This window comes from Chiloscyllium plagiosum, chromosome 11, assembly GCF_004010195.1.
Source record: "Chiloscyllium plagiosum isolate BGI_BamShark_2017 chromosome 11, ASM401019v2, whole genome shotgun sequence".
NCBI classification, from domain to species: domain Eukaryota; kingdom Metazoa; phylum Chordata; class Chondrichthyes; order Orectolobiformes; family Hemiscylliidae; genus Chiloscyllium; species Chiloscyllium plagiosum.
The window spans coordinates 61,710,014-61,733,828 of record NC_057720.1 but is presented as its reverse complement, the minus strand read 5'-3'; the positions used below and the strand labels follow the sequence as shown (position 1 = coordinate 61,733,828).

General features: G+C 41.9%; 3 protein-coding genes across 7 annotated transcripts in view; 1 reads left to right on the top strand and 2 right to left on the bottom strand.

Annotated features, from left to right (window-relative positions):
* Positions 1-1,517, bottom strand: part of ncf2 (neutrophil cytosolic factor 2) — a 50,062-nt gene extending 48,545 nt beyond the window's left edge. Inside the window, exon 1 of one of the 2 annotated variants that reach the window (XM_043699516.1) lies at positions 823-1,517. In XM_043699516.1, the coding sequence (XP_043555451.1) occupies positions 823-996 (174 nt within the window). In that variant the 5' untranslated portion in view covers positions 997-1,517. The remainder of the gene's footprint in view (positions 1-822) is intronic. The other variant, XM_043699517.1, reaches the window with a different exon arrangement.
* LOC122554456 (nmrA-like family domain-containing protein 1) lies at positions 938-20,357 on the top strand. 4 transcript variants are annotated; one of them, XM_043699519.1, is made up of 5 exons: positions 938-1,026; positions 10,215-10,481; positions 12,464-12,719; positions 15,113-15,306; positions 17,587-18,722. In XM_043699519.1, the coding sequence occupies exons 2-5, from the start codon at positions 10,218-10,220 to the stop codon at positions 17,803-17,805; spliced, it is 933 nt and encodes a 310-aa protein (XP_043555454.1). In that variant the 5' UTR covers positions 938-1,026; positions 10,215-10,217; the 3' UTR covers positions 17,806-18,722. The 4 variants fall into 4 exon arrangements, with proteins under 4 accessions (XP_043555454.1, XP_043555455.1, XP_043555453.1 ...); XM_043699520.1 differs by lacking the exons at positions 938-1,026; positions 17,587-18,722 and adding exons at positions 1,493-1,577; positions 20,250-20,357; XM_043699518.1 differs by lacking the exon at positions 938-1,026 and adding an exon at positions 1,493-1,577 and having other exon boundaries at positions 17,587-18,107.
* The window catches only part of LOC122554458 (actin-related protein 2/3 complex subunit 5-like), a 47,115-nt gene continuing 33,226 nt past the window's right edge, over positions 9,927-23,815 (bottom strand). The window contains exon 4 of the mRNA XM_043699523.1: positions 9,927-9,950. Coding sequence (XP_043555458.1) covers positions 9,945-9,950 — 6 coding nt within the window. The 3' untranslated portion in view covers positions 9,927-9,944. The remainder of the gene's footprint in view (positions 9,951-23,815) is intronic.

Here is a 23,815-nt window from a genome sequence, read left to right as displayed (position 1 = left end):
GATAGTTAACAAGTATTTCATTTCAGTGTTTAATAACAAGGAGAGCAGATAAATCCTGGACAGGTTTAAAATGAGCTGAGTAATATCATAAATAAAAAGGGAAATATTAAGAAGTTTGGTTATCTAAAGATTCTGAAACCTGATGGAATATATCAAATGATTCTGAAGGAAATAGGGAACAAATAGCTGGGGTCATGATGCTCCTATGATGGAACTGGGTAGGAAATGATAGGAGATTGATGCAGTAACCATGCCTGAGTGAGGTTAAGAGTGTGAATTCCTAATAATAGTTTTCTGTAGTCTCAAAGTTTTTGATGTAGAGAATTAGATGAAGGTTCTAAAGATTTTTCTTATTGATGATCATTGCTTTGCACGTGTAGCAAGAGTAATACATGCCTCTGGCACCTTTGATTTTTATAATTTCTACCGGTGTTTGTTGTAACGTTTTTCTTTAATTGATATTAAAACTGAACTCACAACTGCACCAATGGAACAGCCAACAGTAACATTAATATCCAGTAGATTGTGAAATTGATTTATATGTCATGAGTAGTTTCATTTCCACATTTTGAGTAAAATTTTGCTTCCATTAAGCAATAAACCAACTGCTTCACTTCCCTATAAAACACAACTTAATTACATTTCCTACACTTCCTATCGATTGAATCTTCTGAAATAAAACGTTTACTTGTTCAATTTTGCTCAGAGTTGACCATGTTAATCAGTGAATTATAATCCTCGTGTCATTTTGGTATGTCTTCGAATAAAAACGCAAGCATCTCAAATACACCTTCAAAACGTGGAACTTTGACAGCCACTTACCTTTTCAGCCTGGCCCCATTCCCCCCGGAGGAGGTGCAGACAGCCGATGTTGAAGCAGATTTTAGAGCTGGGCTCAAGAATAGTGGTGAACAGGTTCAGTGCGGTGAGCCACTCCTGACGGTCTGCTGCAGTGATCCCTTCATCCCACAGTTTGATGGTGTCGGTCAAAGACATGCTGAGCCCGGCCGTTTGGTGTGAAATAGAGTGAGTCCTGTGCACTGGTTAAACTAGTACCTAATTTCAAGGCCCTGCCTCTTTTACCATCTGCTTCTTCCACTTGACCGAATACACGACCAAAGTGCTACAGGAAATGTGACCATGAGACCAACTTCAGCTGTGACTACACCAGTTTCATAGGAAGTTAATGCACTGATGCAGGAGCTGCAAGTCATGTGGAAATGTGAACTGTCTGACAACTCCAAACCCTATCATAACCTTAAAACAAATTATAAAGGCAAAGCAATTTACATACCAATCCTTCCCCATCATCCCCGCCCCCAAAAATATTTTAGCTTTCTGTTGCAAACTTCTAAGTTACTTATTTCCAAAGCTGGAAAGGACTGGCTAAAAGATCTAACTCTGGACATTTTATGCTCCAGTTGCTGTCACACCAAAGCTGCTCCGCCTCCATGTTTCCATGACAACAATAACATGATCAACAAATAGGCAGGCCTTCCGCAGAGAGACCAAACACACAACTGAAGACGCATTTTTTCCAATTAGAAAAGAAAAGGCAAAGAGAGCACTGAGGTTTGGTGAGCAGCATTGTCAGAGCTTTCCTGTGCACTCTCGATGTAGATTTGGGGGATGATGGGAGGGATAGGGGACTTCAATTTTCCTTTTTGCACTGCAAGTTTCGCTGTAAATCTTTGTTCCAATAATACCTGAAGTTGAGGTCATTACCAACGACACCTCACTGTCTCATAGTGAGCTGTATATTCTGGATGTTGAATTTTGATGTTCAGGTAATTAACCTACATAGCATTTTCAGGAGACAGTCAGACATATCAGTGAAATGTTCCTTTGAAATTTCCTGCACAGCATAGCTAGTTTCACTTCAGGTGATATGGGCAGCCATTTTAGGGTATCCCAAGCTCGCCTCTCTGTCACACGGTACACAGTGTGCCTCATCTCTCCACTCTGTCACACTGTGGGTTGTGTTCCTGATCTCTCCGCTGTGTCTCACTGGAGACTGTGGTCCACATCTCTCATCTCTGTCACACTCTACACTGTGATCCTGACCTCTCCTCCCTGTCACACTGTACACTGTGTTCCTGATCCCTCCTCTCTGTCACACTGTAGGCTGTGTTCCTGATTTCTCCTCTCTGTCACACAGTAGCCTGTGTTCCTGATCTCTCCTCTCTGTCACACAGTAGCTTGTGATCCTGATCTCTCCTCTCAGTCACACTGTAGCCTGTGTTCCTGATCTCTCCTCTCTGTCACACAGTGCACTGTATTCCTGATCTCTCCTCTCTGTCACACAGTAGGGTGTGTTCCAGATCTCTCCTCTCTGTCACACTGTAGCCTGTGTTCCTGATCTCTCCTCTCTGTCACACTGTAGACTGTGTTCCTAATCTCTCCTCTCTGTCACACTGTACACTGTGATCTTGATCTCTCCTCTCTGTCACACTGTACACTGTGATCTTCATCTCTCCTCTCTGTCACACTGTACACTGTGTTCCTGATCCCTCCTCTCTGTCACACAGTAGGTTGTGTTCCAGATCTCTCCTTTCTGTCACACTGTACATTGTATTCCTGATCCCTCCTCTCTGTCACACTGTAGCCTGTGTTCCTGATCACTCCTCTCTGTCACACAGTAGGTTGTGTTCCTGATCTCTCCTCTCTGTCACACTGAAGACTGTGTTCCCGATCACTCTGTCTCACTGTACATTGTGTACCTGATCTCTCCTCTCTGTCTCACTGTACACTGCATTCCTGATCTCTCCTCTCTGTCACACTGTAGACTGTGTTCCTGAACTCTCCTGTCTGTCACACTGTAGATTTAATTCCTGATCTCTCCTCTCTGTCACACTGTACACTGCATTCCTGATCTCGCCTCTCTTTCACACTGTACAATGTGGCCCTGATCTCTCTCCTCTGTCAGACTGTAGGCAGTGTTCCTGACCTCTGCTTTCTGTCACACTACACACTGTGTTCCTGATCTCACCTGTTTGTCACACTACAGACTGTGGTCCTAATCTCCCATCTCTGTCACACTGTACACTGTGTTCCTGATCTCTCCTCTCTGTCTCATTGTAGACTGTGATCCTGATGTCGCCTCTCTGTCATACTGCACACTGTGTTCCTGATCTCATCTCTCTGTCACACTGTGGCCCTGATCTCTCTTCTCTGTCAGACTGTAGGCAGTGTTCCAGACCTCCTTTCTGTCACACTGTACACTGTGTACCTGACCTCTCCTCTTTGTCACTTTATACACTGTGTTCCTGATCTCCTCTCTCATTCTCACTTTTCACTGTGTTCCTGATCTCTCCTCTCCTTCACACTGTACACTGTGATCCTGATCTCTCCTCTCTGTCAGACTGTAAGCTGTGTTCCTGATCTCTCCTCTCTGTCACACTGTACATTGTGTTCCAGATCTCTCCTCTCTGTCACACTGTCAACTGTGCTCCCCATCTCTGAAGCTGTCACACTGGAAGCTGTGTTTCTGATCTCTCCTTTCTGTCATACTGTACAATGTGTTCCTGATCTCTCATCCATGTCACACTGTTGGCAGTGTTCCTGTGTCTCCTCTCTGTCACACTGTACACTGTGATCCTGATCCATCCTCTCTGTCACACTGTAGAATGTGCTCCCCATCTCTGCTAGCTGTCACACTGGAGGCTGTTTTTCTGATCTCTCCTCTCTGTCACACTGCACAATGTGTTCCTGATTTCTCTTCTCTCTCACAGTGTGGCCTGCTCCTGACCTCTCTTTTCTGTCACACTGTACACCGTGTTCCTGATCTCTCCTCTGTGTCACACTGTAGATTGAATTCCTGATCTCTCCTCTCTGTCACACTGTATGCTGTGTTCCTGATCACACCTCTCTGTCACACTGTACACTGTGTCCTTGATCACTCCTCTCTGTCACACAGTAGGTTGTGTTCCTGATCTCTCCTCTCTGTCACACTGTAGACTGTGTTCCTGATCTCTCCTCTCTGTCTCACTGAACACTGTATTCCCGATCTCTCCTCTCTGTCACACTGTACACTGCATTCCTGATCTCTACTCTCTGTCTCACTGTACACTGTGTACCTGATCACTCCTCTGTGTCTCGCTGTACACTGCATTCCTGATCTCTCCTCTCTGTCACACTGTAGACTGTGTTCCTGATCTCTCCTCTCTGTCTCACTGTACACTGTATTCCTGATCTCTCCTCTCTGTCACAGTGTAGGTTGTGTTCCCAATCTCTCCTCTCTGTCACACTGTAGACTCACTGTGGCCCTGATCTCTCTCCTGTGTCAGACTGTAGGCAGTGTTCCGGACCTCCTTTCTGTCACACTCTACACTGTGTTCCTGATCTCTTCTCTGTGTCACACTGTTGATTGAGTACCTGATCTCTCATCTCTGTCTCTCTGTACACTGTGATCCTGATCTCTCTTCTCTGTCATATAGCGGGCTGTGTTCCAGATCTCTTCTATCTGTCACATTCTACTCCATGACCCTGATCTCCATGTCACACTGTAGACTGAATTCTCGATCTCTCCTCTCTGTCAATCTGCACACTGTGTTCCCGATCTCTCCTCTCTGTCAGACTGCACACTGTGTTCCTGATCTTGGCTCTCTGTCACAATGTGCACTGTGGCCCTGATCTCTCTCCACTGTCGGACTGTAGGCAGTGTTCCTGACCTCCCCTTTTCTCTCACACTGTACACTGTGTTCCTCAACTCTCCTGTCTGTCACACTGTAGATTTAATTCCTGATCTCTCCTCTCTGTCAATCTGCACACTGTGTTCTTGATCTCGCCTCTCTGTCACACTGTACACTGTGGCCCTGATCTCTCTCCTCTGTCAGACTGTAGGCAGTGTTCCTGACCTCTCCTTTCTGTCACACTACACACTGTGTTCCCGATCTCACCTGTTTGTCACACTACAGGCTGTGGTCCTAATCTCCCATCTCTGTCACACTGTACACTATGTTCCTGATATCTCCTCTCCTTCTCATTCTACACTCTGCACCTGATGTCGCCTCTCTGTCACACTGTAGCCTGTGTTCCTGATTTATCCTCTCTGTCACACTGTAGCCTTTGTTCCTGATCTCTCCTCTCTGTCTCATTGTACACTGTGCACCTGATTTCTCCTCTCTGTCACACTGTAGCCTGTGTTCCTGATCTCTCCTCTCTGTCACACTGTAGCCTTTGTTCCTGTGTCAATCTGCACACTGTGTTCCTGATCTCTCCTCTCTGTCACACTGTACACTGTGGCCCTGATCTCTCTCCTCTGTCAGACTGTAGGCAGTGTTCCTGACCTCTCCTTTCTGTCACACTGTACACTGTGTTCCTGAACTCTCCTGTCTATCACACTGTAAGTTTAATTCCTGATCTCTCTTCTCTGTCAATCTGCACACTGTGTTCCTGATCTCTCCTCTCTGTCACACTGTACACTGTGATCCTGATGTCACCTCTCCGTCACACTATAGCCTGTGTTCCTGATTTCTTGTCTGTGTCACTCTGTAGCCTGTGTTCCTGATCTCTCCTCTCTGTCACACTGTACACTGTGTTCCTGATCTCACCTGTTTGTCACACTACAGGCTGTGGTCCTAATCTCCCATCTCTGTCACACTGTACACTGTGTTCCTGATCTCTTCTCTCTGTCTCATTGTAGACTGTGATCCTGATGTCGCCTCCCTGTCACACTGCACACTGTGTTCCTGATCTCGTCTCTCTGTCACTCTGTGGCCCTGATCTCTCTTCTCTGTCAGACTGTAGGCAGTGTTCATGACCTCTCCTTTCTGTCACACTGTACACTGTGTTCCTGAACTCTCCTGTCTGTCACACTGTAGATTTAATTCCTAATTTCTTCTCTGTCAGACTGTAGGCAGTGTTCCAGACCTCCTTTCTGTCACACTGTACACTGTGTACCTGAACTCTCCTGTCTGTCACACTGTAGATTTAATTCCTAATTTCTCCTCTTTGTCACACTGTACACTGTGTACCTGAACTCTCCTCTTTGTCACACTGTACACTGTGTTCCTGATCTCCTCTCTTGTTCTCACTTTTCACTGTGGTCCTGATCTCTCCTCTCCTTCACACTGTACACTGTGTACCTGATCTCTCATCTCTGTCACTTTATACACTGCATTCCTGATCTCTCATCTGTGTCACACTGTAGACTGTGTTCTTGCTCTCTCCACGCTGTCACACTATAGACTGTGGCCGTGATCTCTCCTGTCTATCACACTGTACACTGTGTACTGGATCTCTCCTCTCTGTCACACTGTGCACTGTGTTTCTGATCTCTCTTCTCTGTCATACTGCAGGCTGCGTTCCATATCTCTTCTGTCACAAAATAGTCTACAACCCTGATCATCTACTCTCTGTCACACTGTGGGTTGTTTTCTGATCTCTCCTCTCTATCATACTGTCCACTGTGTTCCTGATCTCTCCTCTCTATCACACTGTTGGTTGTGTTCCAGATCTCTCCTCTCTGTCACAGTGTGCACTGTGGTCCAGATCTCTCCTCTCTGTCACACTGTAGCCTGTGTTCCTTATCTCACCTCTCTGTCGTACTTTACACTGTGTTCCTGACGTCTCCACTCTATCATACTCTGAGCTGTGTTCCTGATCTTTCCTCCCTGTCAGACTGGACACTGTGGTCCAGATCTCTCCTCTCTGTCACACTGTCGACTGTGCTCCCTATCTCTGCTAGCTGTCACACAGGAGGCTGCGTTTCTGATCTCTCCTTTCTGCATTACTCCACAAGGTTTTCCTGATTTCTCCTCTCTATCAGACTGTAGGCTGTGATCTGATCTCTCCTCTGTGTCAGACTGTACACTGTGTACCTGATCTCTCCTCTCTGTCACTTTTTACACTACATTCCTGATCTCTCATCTCTGTCCCACTGTACACTGTGTACCTGATCGCTCCTGTCCGTCATACTGCAGGCTGTGTTCCTGAACTCTTCTCTCAATCACACTGCACACTCTGTACCTGACCTCTCCTCTCTGTCACACCGTACACTGTGTTCCTGACCTCTCCTCTCTGTCACATTGTCAACTGTGTGTCTGATCTCTCCTCTCTGTTACACTGTAGACTGTGTTCCTGATCTCTCCTCTCTGTCACACTGTACACTAAGTACCTGATCTCTCATCTCTGTCACACTGTACACTGTGTGCCTGATCTTTCCTCTCTGTCACACTGCAGGCTGTGTTCCTGATCTCTCCACTCTGTCACAGTGTTGATTGTATTTCTGATCTCTCCTCGCTGTCACCTTACAGACTGTGTTCCCAATCTCTCCTCTCTATCACAGTGTGTACTGTGTATCTGATCTCTCCTCTCTGTCACAGTGTGCACTGTGTGACTGATCTCTCCTCTCTTTCACACTGTACACAGTGTTCCTGACCTCTCCTCTCTGTCACACTGTACACTGTGTTCCTGATGTCTCTTCTCTGTCACACTGTAGCCTGTTTTCCTGATCTCTTCTCTCTTTCACACTGTCGGCTGTGTTCCTGACCTCTCTTCTGTGTCACATTGTACACTGTGGTCCTTATCTTTCCTGTCTGTCACACTGTCAACCCTAGTCCTTATCTTCCTGCTCTGTTGGCTTTGATCCTCGGGACAAGTATAAGATTGTGGTGCTGGTAAAGCACAGCAGGTCGTGCAGCAATCGAGGAGCAGGAAAATCGATGTTTCAGGCATAAGCCCTTCATCTGGAATTCCATTGATTCTGAGGGAGCTTAAGCATCAAGCTGGTGCAAGTGGTTGCAATCCTTGATGAACATTTTGCATCAGTATTCACAAAGGAGAAAGACATCGTGTTTGGCAAGTCTCGGGAAGGATTTGTTGATATTTTGGAGCATGTAATTGTCAAAAAAGAAGGATGTTTTGTGTATTTTAAGAAGCATTAGGGTAGACATGATGGGATCTGTCCCAGAATGCTATGAGAGGCCAGTGAGGAAATTGCTCCGTCCTTTTCCAAAATGTTTCCGTTCTTCCATTAGTCACAGGAGAGATTGCTGAGGACTGAAGAATAGCCAGCATTGTTTCTTTGTTTAAGAAGGGCAACAGAGATAATCCAGGTATTTACAGGCTGGTGAGCCTTATGTTCGAGGTGGGGAAATTATTGAAGAAGATTCTTAGCGATCAAATTTACTCCCGTTTAGAAAAATATGCACTTAGAGTCATAGAGATGTACAGCATGGAAACAGACCCTTCGGTCCAACCCGTCCATACTGACCAGATATCCCAACCCAATCTAGTCCCACCTGCCAGCATCAGGCCCATATCCCTCCAAACCCTTCCTGTTCATATACCCATCCAAATGCCTCTTAAATATTGCAATTGTACCAGCCTCCACCACTTCCTCTGGCAGCTCATTCCATACACGTACCACCTTCTGCGTGAAAAAGTTGCCCCTTAGGTCTCTTTTATATCTTTCCCCTCTCACTTACTTATTAGTAATAGGCAAATGTCTTTGTGCAGGGAAGGTCGTGTCTCACAAACTTGATTGAGATTTTTGAGGAAGTGACAAAGATGATTGATGAGGGTGAGGTGGTAGATGTTGTCGACATGGGATTGATCAAGGCTTCTGAGAAGTTCTCTCATGGCAGGCTGATAGAAAAGGTGACGTAACATGGGATCCCCTGGTAAGCTCGATCCAAAACTGGCTTAGTCATAGAAGACAGAGAGCAGTGGTGGAAGCACAGTTTTCAGATTGGAGATCTGTGCCCAGTGGTGTTTCACAGGGATTCAGTGCTCGGACACTTGTTGTTTGTAATATATATACATAATGATTTGGAGGAGAATAATAAGTTTTCAGATGACACAAAGATCAAGGAGAACTGCCAGAGGATCCAGCAGGGTTTTCGACAGGCAGGAGACATGGGCGGAGAAATAGCCAGTGGAGTTTATTCTGGGCAAATGTGAATTGATGCATCTTGGAAAATCTCATGCAAAATAGTTGTATTAAGTACATGGCAGAACCCTTAGTAGCATCAACATACAGGGGGATCTCGGTGTGCAGGTCCACAGTTCCCAGAAAGTGGCAACACAAGTGGATAAGGTGGGCAAGAAGGCATATGACATGCTTGCCTTCATTGGCAACAGCATAGAGTGTAAAAATTGGCAAGTCATGTTCCAGCTGTCCTGAACTTTGGAACTTTTAGGCCACATTTGGAATATTATACACAATTCTGGTCACCACACTAACAGAAGGATGTGGAAGCTTTGGAGAGGGTAAGGTACAGTTTCCCGGGATGTTGCCTGGATTGGAGGGTATTAGCTACAAAAAGGGATTGGACAAACTTGATTTGTTTTCACTTTAACTTGAAAGATGAGGGCTGACCTGATAAGAAATTTACAAAATTATGAGAAGCGTGGACAGAATTGATAGTCTGAGTCATTTTCTCAGGGTAGAAATGTCAATTACTAGGGGAAGTAGGTTTAAGGAAAAAGGGAATAAGTTTAAAGGAAATTTAAAGTTTTAAAGGAGGCAAGTATTTTATACAGAGGGTGGTAGGCACCTGAAGTGCACTGCCAGAGGAGGTGGAGCTGGATACTATAGCAATGTTTAACTGCCATCTTGACAGGTATATGACTTGCCAGGGACTGGAAGGATACGGACCACTTACAGGCAAAAAGGTTTCCAGTTTAGAAAGGCATCATGTGTCAGTGCAGTCTTGGTGTGCCGTAGTGCCTGTTCCTATGCTATACTGTCCCTGTATCTTTGTCCTTCATCCTTATTTTCCCATTTCTATTGATAATTGCTGAGCTTCAATCCCCGAACACACATCACTGTGTTCTCTTTATCGTCTTGAATATTAAAGATTTATTCAGCTTCTAAAGAGATTGAACATCTGCAATTTAACTGGAATGTGTCATTCAACATCTTCATCGCTCTGAAGGAAAACATCTTTCTTCTGGCCTTCAGTCTTGGATCTGATTTAGGCATTTTCCTCCCATTTTCTTCAGTTCTGTAATTAACAGTCTAAGTTTAAATAAAAACAACCTAAAGCAGCCAAAAGTCAACAACTAATTTTCTTACTAATTACAAACTGGCATTCAGTCAATTTTCTACCACGTCATTATCTGAATAAGTGTGGAAATTTTCCAGTTGATAATTTCAGTGAAAAGAAAATGATACAATTGCAAAATAAGATTTTTGTCATTTATTTAATTAACAGGAACTATCTCATTCTCAACAGACCCTGTTAATCTCCATTATCCTTTCATTCCAGAGGATGTCTGAGGTTGTGACTGTTTTTGGTGCTGACAAGTGCCAAGGGAAAGCTATAGCCACCGCCTTGCTCCAAGATGGTGATTTCACAGTGCGGGCTGTAGTTCAAGAGTTAACCTCTCCCACTGCTCAGGAACTGCAGACAGCAGGGGCACACCCATTACTGGTAGACTTCAACAACCCTGACAGCATCAGCGCCACTTTGTGTGGTGCACACAAGTGCTTTGTCATCACCCACACAGATTTCAACAACAAGGATTCTCTGAGGGTTAGTCATATCATTACAATCCTTCCAAACAAGAGGTGCAGGCCCAGTGGTATTATCTCTGGACTAGTAATCCAGAGACCCAGGTAGTCTCTGTCTGGGTGATCTAGGTTCGAATCCCAACATGGCTGATGGTCAGATTTGAATTTGTGCTAATAGCAATTCAATGTAAATCTGGAATTAAGAGTCCAATTCCTGGTTATCAGGAAAAACCGCTGTGAGTCACTCATGTCCTTTATGTTGACCTGTATGCGACTCTAGACTGGGCAGTTAGGGATGGCCAAAATAATAACAAACTTTTAAACTTAATTAAAGTAAGCTGTTTCAGATGCTGGAGATCAGAATTAAAAACAGAAAGGATTGGACCTGCTGAGTTTTACTGGCACTTTCTGTTTTAGTCAGGGTTGAAATGTAATTGCTTGCCCAGTCTGGATCGATGATATTAACTACATATGCAGAAAGGGATCAGTACTTACACTGGTGAGGGGTGGCTGTTCAGCAAAAAACAGAGGGACATGGAGAAGTAAACCAGGAGAAAAATTCAAACTGTGGAGGAAGTGCAGAGGCTGTACTGTGACTGATCCCTGGGATAGGAGTTTGTGTTCTGAGTTAAGTAAAAGGTAAAGTCACCATTGTTTTACCCAACCGGAGGGCTGTTTTTTCATTCAATAGAAATGACCGATGGTGGTTTAGCCTGAGGGTTACCATGCTTAGACAAGGGGAGAGGTTGAGAAGGAGAGTCCTTCATAGTAACATAAGCTGATGATGGGAATTGAACTTGTACCTTCCTGTGTTAGGAACCTGACCATTCAACCAGCGTTGATTTTCAATGCATTGGCCATTTGGTGGCCAGAGGGTGCACTCACTGTCCAAATCAGGATGCTATTTGGTTTTGTGAAGCTGGGTGGTTAGTCAGACACCCTTGAGTATGGAAGGAGCTGCAGCCAGCTGTTGCAGGTAGAGAAGAGAGAGAGGGTGCTTTATCTCTCGGCAACACTTAAATTGTTTACATTAAAAATGGCCACCACTGCTGGGCTACCATATCCCTGGACAGAGTGCCCTGCAGGCAGAGCTGTGGATAGCTGTGCAGTGAAGATCCCAAAGCCTGTCAAGAGTGCTGAGTCACCCCAGCCCCTAGCCAGGCTGCTGTAAAAAATGAGATTCAGGCGTGAGACATCGTCAACTGGCAATGCAACATTTAATGCCATCTGCCCTTATTCTAAATGATGCCCCTAGTGTCAATGAATGGAATTGTGAGAAGAAATGAGGGAAAAATGGACATTTCCATCTTGAGAAAGTGAGACTGCAAAGTGCATATATAGAGGTATAATGAATTTTAACCATCTGCATTTAAAATAAAAATCATAGAAAAGTCAACCAAACAAGACTCCAAGTTAAACTGCACTTTTTGGGTGTAGATCGTAAATTCAACCTAAGGACTACAAGGCCTAGAGACAGAAATGGATTTCTGATTAGGTGATGAAGGTAAACATCCTAGAATTAGGAAACAATAAGCTGATTCCACTATACGTCAGCCATGGAAAGTTGTGAAAGAGATGACTGCTCCAGATATTGTCCCGAATATATACTGACTAATTTGATGTTTTTGAATTAACTGGGAGCTTGGGGAGCCAATTGTTTTCCATTGCTTTCTTAATGGAAACAATTCAGCTAATCAGAGTTGACTTGTCAACTAATTAGTACCCCTTTCATCCTACTGAATAGGTTACTGTAATTAGACTAAATTCATGCATTTGTCCTGATCAGTACAAGACAAAAGCTCTGATAATATGACTCTCTTATCAGCAATATCTAAATTCTGTACTACCATGCAGTACCAAGTGACTCTTTCATAAGATGATTACATAATAGGCAAATATAATCCTTACACCACCAGCTTGTCTTACAGAGGAAGTAGGAAAATAGCCCAATGGTTTACCATTTTAAAAACAGTTTCCTTCCCATAATGTTTCTTTCTTCTGCAGGCTGAAGTTCAGCAGGGCCACAGGATAGCTGACATATGTAAACAGCACAACATTAGGCAGATTGTGCTTAGTGGAGCTCATCATGTTCACAGGAAATACGGTCTCCCAGCAAGACACATGGATGCAAAAGCATGCATCAATGATTACATGAATGAAATTGGTTTGCCCAAGACGGAGATTATAGTTCCATTTTACTTTGAAAGTTTTCTGACAACATTCAAACCAAACCCAGTTGGAAATAACACTTACAAAATTGGTAAGGATTGAATTTCAGTTTTCGTGAATTGCAAAAATACCTTCTATTTACTGTAAATTTAAGGGTAAAAGATCCAAAGAATCTATAAAGAATTCCTCGAAGATGGTAAGCATCTAGAAGTAGGGTTCATAGTTTAAAAGTAAAGAGGCACTCAGTTTGAATAAAGATGAGGAAACCTTTTTTTCTCTGAGAGTTGAGAGTCTTTGGAATTCCCCTCCACAAAAGGCCAGGCGGCTTGTGCTTGTTCCACTGGTGGTGCATATGTTCTTTCCAAACAATGGCTGAGTCAGATTATCTGAATGAGTTGAGAGTGCGGTGCTGGAAAAGCACAGCAGGTCAGGCAGCATCTGAGGAACAGGAGAATCAATGTTTTGGGCTTAAGCCCTTCATCGAGAATGATGAAGAGCTTATACCCGAAACATCAATTCTCCTGCTCCTCGGATGCTGCCTGACCTGCTTTGCTTTTCCAGCACCACACTCTCGACTCTGATCTCCAGCATCTGCAGTCCTAACATTTTCCTAATCTGAATGGGCATAGACCAGAAAATATGCTTACTCAGCAGCAATGCTGAGAACCCTCACATTTCTCATCAAAAAAGATTGGTGTCAGAAGGGAGTCACAAGTCTCACATTTACATTCTGTGTACCAAGTTTGAGTGAACGAGGTATATGCGATGATCACCAGAGAAGCTACTTAGAATAGTGAGGTTCCAGAAAACCTCTCTAACATTTATATAAAGAGATGAAGTTAGAATCAGAAGATGGCACATTTCATTCATGATCACTGAGATGCATTATCAGCGTTGCAATCTTCCCCCCTCGCATCAGTGTGTGAATGGGGACAACATGGGATCAGAGTGTTTTACTCATGTGGTAATGACCATGTGTTGCAGAACCAGTCACAGGCTGGTTGTGGTTGGGTACAGCGTTGTCACCAATACTCCTGTCTACTCTTTTATAAAGAAATCCCAGCCTCATGAGTGTAAAATTTATACTTATTTTAACCAGCTTGCTCAGACATGTTATGACACACATCCAGGGAAGATGCTACTTGAACCAGAATGTACTGTCCCAGAACACTATCGCTACATCACAAAACCCAGATCGATACTGAGTTGAAGGGCCTATCTGAGTAGCTGTGGTATAATCTTAATGAGAAGAAGCATTTATCTTCTAACAAATATGCTGTTTGATTGTATGATCACACCTGATACAAATTACACTGACTAATTATCTATCATACTATCAGGAGCCAGAAAAGACATTCACTTGGGGTCTCGTGATAGATTAATTTGTCTATCTCCAAAGACTGTTTAACATCAGATTGGTTGAAGTTTGTTGCAGCTTCAACATGAATTCTTTCAGAACAATGACCTTGGACAACAATAACTATTGTGTACTCTGGACACCTACTGTGTTTTATGTTTGCACAAAATGTAGAACCAGAAATTGTATATTGTTGGTTACTTATTGCACAAATAAAACAGCAGATGTAGTGACTTGGTGAAAAAGGAAACATTGTAATGATTGTGTCGAAAGGAAATCAGTGAATCATTGAAACCTTGCCATTGAGAGACTGTAGACTGACTTGTGGGGTGGCAAATTTTTCCCATCAGGAGAGATTATGTTGGCTGGGCCTGTAATCTGTGGAATTTAGAGGGGACCTCAATGAAACATATACATTTATAACAGGGATGGGCAGAGTGGATGGAGGTCCCAAATCCTGAACAAGGAGTCACGGTCTCAGGATGTGCAGTAGACTATTTCAGAATGAAATAATGAAAAGTCTCTTCACTCAGAGGGCGACGAACTCCAGAATTCTGTACCACTGAAGGCTGTGGAGATCATGTCACTGGACTGAATGACTTGCCACTGCCACTATTTGCTGCGTTTCTGTGAATTTAGTTGGATGTTGATTAGTTTGCAAAGGAGGAAATTGCCATCTGTTTGTTTCTCTAGTGTGCATCGGCTTCACCAGTGACATGCTGACATATTCTGCTGCGCATGATGACAAAAGTGTCACTCCATAACTTCAGTATATAATCTGAATCTGACTATTTAGTGGAGTATCTTGTGTCCCTGGTCAACCTTCGCCTCGTCTGTTAGTAGGCTGTTTTCAGGAACAAACTGAACAATGACTATGCTTAAAAAAAAAAGCAAAGAGTTTTGTGATGTTCTAGGAAGTGAAACATGCTGAATAAATTCACATTGATCCTTCTTTGGTACATGGTTGAAGAAAAGATAGTCATTAAAATCTAAGTAACATGTTTGCTCTGTATAAACAGTGTATAAACTTTATAAACTGCATAAGTGTTCAGTTTTTTTTACTAGGTGAAAATCCTCCAGATGCTGCTATTGTTTTACTTTTTAGAACTGTTCTTTGTTGTTTACAGTCATTCCTATGGGAGAAACAGCCATGGATGGAATAAGTATCAACCAGATTGGTCCAATTGTGACAGCCTTGTTTAAAAGCCCACAGCGTTGGATTGGAAAGAGCTGCTTTCTGTCAGCAGGCAGGCTGAAGATCCAGGAATATGCACAAATTCTCACACACCACCTATATCCCAAACAATTTAAAGATTCCCGGGTATGACCCATCTTAAAAACATATTGTCACTGGATTAGTTGATTCTCATAAGCAGCTTGCGGATGAAAACGAAACACAGGGATTGTTCAGCAGCGTTGTGCTATGGGTCAACATGTTATCATTTTATTTCAGGGACTTAGATTAGAAATCTATACAAAACATGGGGTCTCCCACATTGGCTGCAAAGATGAAAAGTGAAATGAATTTAGACAAAGCTGTTTGCCTTGGATGTTAACCTTTGGCATAGAGCTTTGTTAATCAGATATCAGATCAGATGGAGGGTCGGTGTGAAAATGAAAACCATATTGGTACACCAGGAGGTTTCTTTGATTGTTTAACTCTGCATGGTTTTACTTGTTATAATGGTGATGATGACAGGGTTTGATCAAAACTGAAAAATGTTCCTTTTCTCAAGAGGTAATGAATGAGCAGAAAGAATTCTTTTAAAATGCTGTTTTACATTATTACCCATTAGATGCAGAAATAGAAGTAGGCCATTTAACCCATCATTTGGCTACCTATTGACTTTCCAAAACATATTGCTTCTGTGTGCAGATAGGCAGAGAGGTGTTGGCACAGCGCTGGCTGGAATTGTGTTTCTGCAAAATCCCCACTGCACAAGACTTCATGGGAATTTCCTAGGAAATTGAACCTTCTCCTGGGCAATTCACTTGCATCTGGAACTTTCCAAAACAGCCCCTTCAAGTAAGGAACTTTAGAAGATTCCAAATCATTTAAGCCTAATAGTTACGCAGGAAAAGGTAAAGGTTGCAAAACCTATTCTAAACCCTGGGGAACTATCAAACTGCCTCTCCAACTCCTAATGACCCGACAAACTTCCCCCGCCACAATGATCAGAAAACAGCATTACCAAACCCAGCAACTTCTCTCCCGTCCCAGACCTGCCCTGTTCTCCCCTCTCAGACCAGGCCATCCTTCCCCCCACTCAGGCCCTGCCACCTCTCCCCTTTCCAAACCTGACAGTTTTTGCCCTGACCAGACCCAAAATCAACCTCATCCAGCATTTCCAATTTCTTCCCCATTGTTGGACATGACAAGCCCTTCACCTGAAGTAACACTACCCCCTACCGGCCTGACCCTATTGGACCCAATATCCCCTTGGTTGGACCCAGAAGACACACAGTACCCTGTATCCGTGAAGCCGACAATCCACAATCCCTCACCTCGCTAAGCTCTCATCAACTTAACCTGCCCCATGGAATCTTCCCTATCCCACCACACACCATCCAGCTGGCATGCTACAAACCTGGCATCCTTCCTGACCTCACCCACCTGACACCCTAAACCCATAACTAATTCCATCTAAACCCCACAATTAATTATCCTTTTGTAGGAGTTGTCTAAGTGGCAGGTGTGCTGTTAAACAACTACATCATAGCACAGAGAACATGGACTATTCCAAATGTGGGTGTGGTTTCTACAATGACCCTCCATGGTGCTGGATTTGTGGATTCTTGGACAGCTTCATAACAGTGGGCTCAGGTTCAGGAATCTCCAGCAATAAAATCGTCTAAAGGTAGCTGGGTAATTTTTAATTCGATCATGATCAGAGTTAGGGTTTCCCATCCTACTCAGAATAGTTGGGACATAACTGCTTTTGCAGCTTTGGGTAGAAAGTTGAGAGTGCAGTTGTAAAGTGTAAAGCAAATATGACTATTCTGTCCAAGACTTGAACATGATTCCTATATCAAACGTTTTTTTAGAATTTGTTTTGCGCTCCTAAACTGAATAAGTAACATTTATTGTCTGATGTGTGATCTTTCCTTTAATATTCATTTGCCCCTCTTTTAGTCTGCTTTTCTATTAATGATATAGCGGTCATTGTGTGTTTAAAATATCTTCCCTTCATCTTTCTTAATTCCAGTTATTACTCTGCACCTTCACTTTGTTTAAAGCAAGACTTAACACATCAGTCCCTACCGGGGCTATTGTCAAACCTCTCATTTCCTTCCAGATTATCTTCCTCCTTTTGCAATCTAAATTTGACAGCTCCAGTATAATGTCATTACTTAGTTCCTCTTATACTCCTCTTCAATTCTTGGCTTTTAACCTAATGCCACATGCACCTGAAATGAGAGTGCACGAACAACTAAGGTACGGTCTTCCTGCTAATAACCCTGTTTGCAGTTGTTACATATTCCAAACAAAATCCTTGTGCAGTAACTGGAATAGACCCATCCACTCTGTCAATCAGGATATTTTGTCCGGTTTCCATAATAATCTGAATTGTACTTGCCCATTTCTTTCTCTTGGTGGCAGATTTCAGTCCGAGAGTTTGTGGAGTTCTTTGGAGGACCAGGAGCTGAGGACCTTGGGAATATGTTTGAATTTTGGAAGCGTGGTGGACAGAAAATGAACTATGCTTTGACTCTGGAGCTGTATCCAGAGTTACAACAATTCCAACAGTGGGTTTCAGCTAACAGTACCTTACTCAGGACTGCTCTGGATAATGAACAGTCAGAATTGACAGACAGATGAATGCATGCGAATAGAGAGTAACTGCTGTTCCTAAATCTTTTACAGAAAATTTAGCAAATTAGTAACACTAGGAAATTTGCAATATCCTACTGGAGGATGTATCATTGACCACATTTATCAAGTGTTGGTTCTCAGAAATAAAATGCATTCTTTTGCGTTTATGTGCATATTTATTTTCTCTCTCTTTTCTCCCCAGCTCATTGAGTCAAACTGTCCTTCAGATTGCAATTTGCTTTGGACCTCTGCCAATGTCACTCTGAGCAGCCCAGAAGTGGTATGGCTCCAAAATCTCCTCATCCCATTTATACATTGCAGAATTAGTATCAGAGAGCCTTGAACCAGGACAGACCAAACTGTGGCTGATGCAGCCATATTACAGGACATTTGGTTCTCCTACATCAGTTAGGTTCTGCCTTGACTGAATCAGTGAGAAAAATGTAATACTTGCAAATTAGGGCTACAACTGACTAATCTCCACATTCATGTCTGTGGTTCTGCTGCTGATTTTAACATATTTTTGCACTATCTTCCATATATAGATGTGAAGATAAAACCTCAGCCACAAAGGGCTAATGTCTGCATGTGATGTAAGAAGTAGTAATTTGTAAAAGCAAGAAGTACTGTATATAACAAATATAAAACTATTTTAATTTTCAGCCATCAAGCAAACTTAGTATTTTAAATTAAATTTCACCATTAACCAGTTAGTAAGAGTTAATTTTATAGTTTTCCAGTAATTCTCCAGCATTGTGGTTATGAGCTGTTGAAATGTAACTTCCTGTTTTGAAACTGAAGTTTTTTTATAAAATGCTATAAGTTCAGTATTGTGTGCCTTTTACAGCGAACTGCAGGTCTCTCTTAGAGGAGAAAGTGAGGTCTGCAGATGCTGGAGATCAAAGTTGAAACTTTATTGCTGGAACAGCACAGCAGGTCAGGCAGCATCCAGGGAACAGGAGATTCGACGTTTCGGGCACAGGCCCTTCTCTCTTAGACTCTAGCAGTTCTCCACTCTTCGTGAAAGGGAACAGCACTGGTGCAAGCTGATTCAGATTAAATTCTTGTTCACAGTTTTTTTGTGCACTGACTTGCCTGATTTATGTCACACTCTACAGGTCAGGAATAGTTCCTTCATTGTCTCGAACTGGGAATACTTGACATGCCAAAACCTATCCAAATTATGTAAAATAAAGTGTGCACAATTTCCTGGAATCTCAAAACTTTCCTGAACCAAATATGAAATATTAATCTTTTCAATTTTGCATTACATTTTAACCTGGAGTAAAAGGATTCAAAAATTGGAAATACACAGGCCAGTCAGTATTCTGAAGACAGTAGGGTAATATTTCAGGTGAAGTCCTTTCATCTCCAGTGCATTGTTAACATTGCCCAATTTTAGTACAGATAGACATTTCAGATGATTCTATGTCATGATATCATGCATTTTCAAACACTTGGCTTGTCCTTTAATTTTGTTCCTAAATTTAAAAAACAAAAATCCCTGCTTACTATTCCCTGTGAATTTAATTTGGTGTAATGAATGTGTGGACAGGGAAGTTGAGCCAGAGACTGTGTTGTGACCGATATTAGGATTTATTTAGAACAAGCCAAAGTGATTTTTTTTCCCCCTGCAAATTTAAACCATTGTCCTTCCTGCCCATGACATACAGCCTGGGAACTCCAGTGAACATTGTCAGTATTTTGCACTTCAAAGAACATCAGCTTTTTATCAATACTTTAAAACACAAATTCTTCATCATGATTCTACAGGATCAAGCTTTCTCTTCTGGTATTAAAATGTACTTCACCCGATTCCATTAATATTCTTAGTATTCTGCACTTAAAAATAATAAGAGTATTGGTTGACCATTCAGATGCTTGAGCCTGCTCCTCCAGTTAGATCATGGCTAACCTGTGTGTGGTCTTAACTTCATTAAGCTGGGTGCCCTCTATAACCTTCAACTCCCTTCTCACTCAGAAATACAAAACTTTTGAAAAAAATCACTGGGTTGCTATGTTTGGAATTTATATGACAAGCTCCATTTAAGATGATCTAGAATTAGGGGGTAGTTCTCCCATTTATGGCAGTGATGAAGAGGAATTTCTTTTTCCAGAGTCTTGATGACCTCTACATTAGAACGTAATGGAGGCCAAGTCACTGAATATATTAAAGACATAATTAGATTTTTAATCTAAAAGGAAGTCAAGGTTTGGGGTGTATGCTGGAATCTGGTGTTGAGACCACTATCAGATCATCTTCCTGAATTATGTAAGAGGTTCAAGGGGCTGAATAGCCTACTTCCACTTATATTTCTTATGTTTTTAAGATGTGCTTGCTATCTGTAATTGTGGGAGGTTAGCACAAACACTGTTGTTTGTGGAATCTTAAATCAGTATTATGCACTTGTATTTTTATTGAATGGTATCTTAATACCCTCCATTTCCAGCAGGGTCATTGGAAAGAGAATGGGAGAAGGTTCCCTGAATTCCTCTCCTTGAAGCTAATCTTCACCACAGCACTTCTATTGTTGGAGAACTAGCCATGAAAGCACATGAATTTTGAATGTACTGTTGCTTAATGAAGAGAACGACTCCAGGATTATTTTATACTATTCAATTACAAATGATATACATTTGAGAAGATGCAGTGGCCCTAAGTTCAGTGGACCATTTCTTATTGTTCTAAATCAAGGTTTAAATGTGATATTTATCTATATATATACACTGTACTGACATTGCAAGTATTGCAAAATGTTTTCTGTGCACTGCTACATGACTTTTATACAATTACTGGTGGCTCAAGTACAGGCTTCAGTTTGCATACCATAGCCCACAGATAAAAACATGAGGAACATAGCTCTCCACATTTTCATAATGAAGACTTTTCCAGTATCCTGATGGCAGAATGACAGCACATAAAGCATTTCAAAGCAACTCTTTTACAGAACTCCAGTGAAGGCAGACCTTAACATGAACAGGAAATTTTGAAAAGCTTTGCAAGAGTCATTCAGTTTCTGCTGCGTTGCTTTGACCACATCCTGCTCTCAATCAGCTCTGCACAAATTCAGCCTGTTATTAATAAATGTTCACAATGATGATTCCAGTTTAAATCCACCATCTCATTAGTTCAATCTAATCATGAATATGTAATCAGTGGGATAATAAATAGGACTACAAGATGTTACTACCAAATATTTAGAATACTCTCAGCAGAGGATTTTAACAAAGTAGATTAGATTAGATTCACTACAGAAAGGAAACAGGCCCATTGGCCCAACAAGTCCACAGCAACCCTCCAAAAAGTAACCCATCCACACCCATTCTCCTACCCTATATTTACCCCTCACTAATGCACCTAACAGTATGTGCAATTTAGCATGGCCAATTCATCTGACCTGCACATCTTTGGATTGTGGGAGGAAACCCACACAGAGATACCTGAAGCAAGAATCAAACCCAGGTCCCTGGCGCTGTGAGGCAGCAGTACTAACCACAAGCGACTGTGCCATCCGACAAGTAAATATTGTCCATTTTTTAATTTGATGTTCGCTGTGTGTACAGATAATTCAAAGATAATGAAAGTAGTTTCTCTTTAAATAAAAACAAAGATTAAAAATCAAAATTTTCTTGTATGAGGAAGATGGTGTAGACCATCAGTGGACAGCCATGTATGGTCATCAGAAAACCAATTTGGAAATAAAAGCTTTGCAAGGTATTTCCCTGTGGTAATTTTAAAGCAAGCAGATGAGTAAGCAAATAATGAAGGTTCTTTATTGTCCATTGAATGCTATTGGAGTTTGACTCCACCCCAAAAAGAATCATGTTTGCTATAACCTTATTTACAGGTTTATTGTGTAAGAGGACTGACAGTGTTATCCAATTCAGCAGCCTCTGTGGAAATTGAAACATATCTTTGGGCACTAACTTGAAAGAAAGTTAGGGGAGCATCATAGATGCAGAGCCCATAAATCCAGTGGGTGTGCCTAACTCAGTTAATCCATTTAAAACAAAGATAATGTTTGAGTCTATAAAACCTTGTGCGTGACTGTTATGGTACAAAGATACAGTCTCAAGGTTTTTCATGGAGTGCACATGATGTGGTTCTGTAACAAGTGTTAAAAAAATTAAATTCCATATCGCTATCTCAAACTCATTTGCAAACTTGTCCTTGGGATGTGGGCGCATAATTCATTGCAGGTTATGTTACAAAACATATTTTAAGATGTTGTCATACAGAGCACAAAAGATAACCCCAATAAATCAGCTTGTCTTTTATTGGTTATTCAAAACTACTGGGCAAAATCAGGCATATTTTAAACTCTTCCATGTAGAGAGCAGTTTGTTTGTTTTTATTATTCTATCAATTAGTGACTGAGTTGTAATTCATAAAGAGCCGAGTAATTTTCTTAACTGTTTTGTAAAATAACTTAATACACCAGTGATTGCTTGGTTATTATCCACACGATCAAGGTGTGGATCTTTACACAAGAACATTCTATAATCAGTAAACATTGGTAAGCTGGATGCTATTAATGAAAGAGATAACATCCAAGTGTGCCACAATACCAAAACGATCAAATCACTACAAACACAAGCCAATATTAATGCAAAACAGTCCCAACGTCAGTAGCAAACAAGTTACAATAGCTTTTCCTATAAAATATTATCTCTAATCGTATTCAACCCCCAGGCTTATAATAATTCCCAAGTCTCTTGTAGATTTGCACAGCCACATTTTCTCTATGGGACTGTGAGCTTTCCCTCAACCTCTCTCTCGGTAGTCAGCAGGCCTTTTGCTATGCTGGTCTCCTCAGAAGGTTCAAGAGGTCTGCAGGTGGACCCTGTTTTTATACCTTTTTAGATGGTTTTCTGAAACTTTCTATATTTCTGGCCAGTCAGGGAGACTGACTTAATAGTTTGAAAGAATGTCAATCACTTGGATGGTATGCTGTTTGTTTTTTCCCCCCCATGTAGCAGGACCTGGTGGTTTATCTTTGTTTAGTGGATAAGTTGTTGGGAGTATATCTGCTCAGCATAGCTGTTACCTTTTACAATAAGTTGGTGCCACTAGCACCCAGCTGCTGTGTTTACACTGTGGTGTGTGGATTTCGTGACTTCTGAGTTTTACTTTGCCAATGTACCTAGCATCCCTTGCTGTTTGGCAAAGTTAGCAATCTGTGTTTTAGCAATCAGGAGGCCGCTACACCACAGCAAATCTGCTCTGGGACACAACCACTCAGCCAACATATCCTACAGATGACAATATTGTATAACAGTACTAATATTTAACTAGTCAATTGGAGTTTTGAGGTTACACATGCTATGGATAAAACAGAACATCTGGATGCACTGTACTTAGAATTTCAGAAGGCACTTGACAAGGTACCATAGCAAAGGTTATTGCAGAAAATATGCTGAAGCTATGCTGGGAGTGTAGCATATTGGCAAAGATGATCAGCAGCCTAAAAGAAAGCAGACAGTTTGCACAAATGGGTCCTGAAATAATTACAAGATGTAGCAAGGGATATCAGAGATTTATGTGGGGACCTCATCTTTTACAATTTAAATGATTTAGAAGAAGGGACAGGTGACTGTCAAATTTGTTAATGACACAAAGGTAAGCAGGAAAGCAAGTTGTGAAGCAGACACAAGAATACAAAGTTAGATAGGTTGAGAGAGAAAAGATGTGGCAAATGGAGTATAATATGGGAAATGTAAAATGGTCTACTTTTGCAGGAAGAATAAAAAAATTAATTTTTGAAAGATTAAAAACCTTACATCCAAGAAATCTGAGTATTGTCATACGTGGATTGCTTGTGCAGCAAGCAATTTGGAAAGCTAAGAGAACACTATCATTTAGAAGTAATGTAGAATTCCTACAGTGTGAAAACAGGCCCTTCGGCCCAACCAGTCCATACCGACCCTCAGGGTATCCCATCCAACCCTGTTCCCAGTTACTCTACATTTACCCCTGACTAATGCACCTAATCTACACATTTCTGAACACAATGGG

Coding starts and splice junctions, on each gene's coding strand:
- LOC122554456 (XM_043699519.1), top strand. CDS start 10,218: ATGTCTGAGGTTGTGACTGTTTTTGGTGCTGACAAGTGCCAAGGGAAA. Junction 10,482..12,463: donor ACAACAAGGATTCTCTGAGG/GTTAGTCATATC, acceptor TTTCTTCTGCAG/GCTGAAGTTCAGCAGGGCCA. Junction 15,307..17,586: donor AACAATTTAAAGATTCCCGG/GTATGACCCATC, acceptor TCTTGGTGGCAG/ATTTCAGTCCGAGAGTTTGT.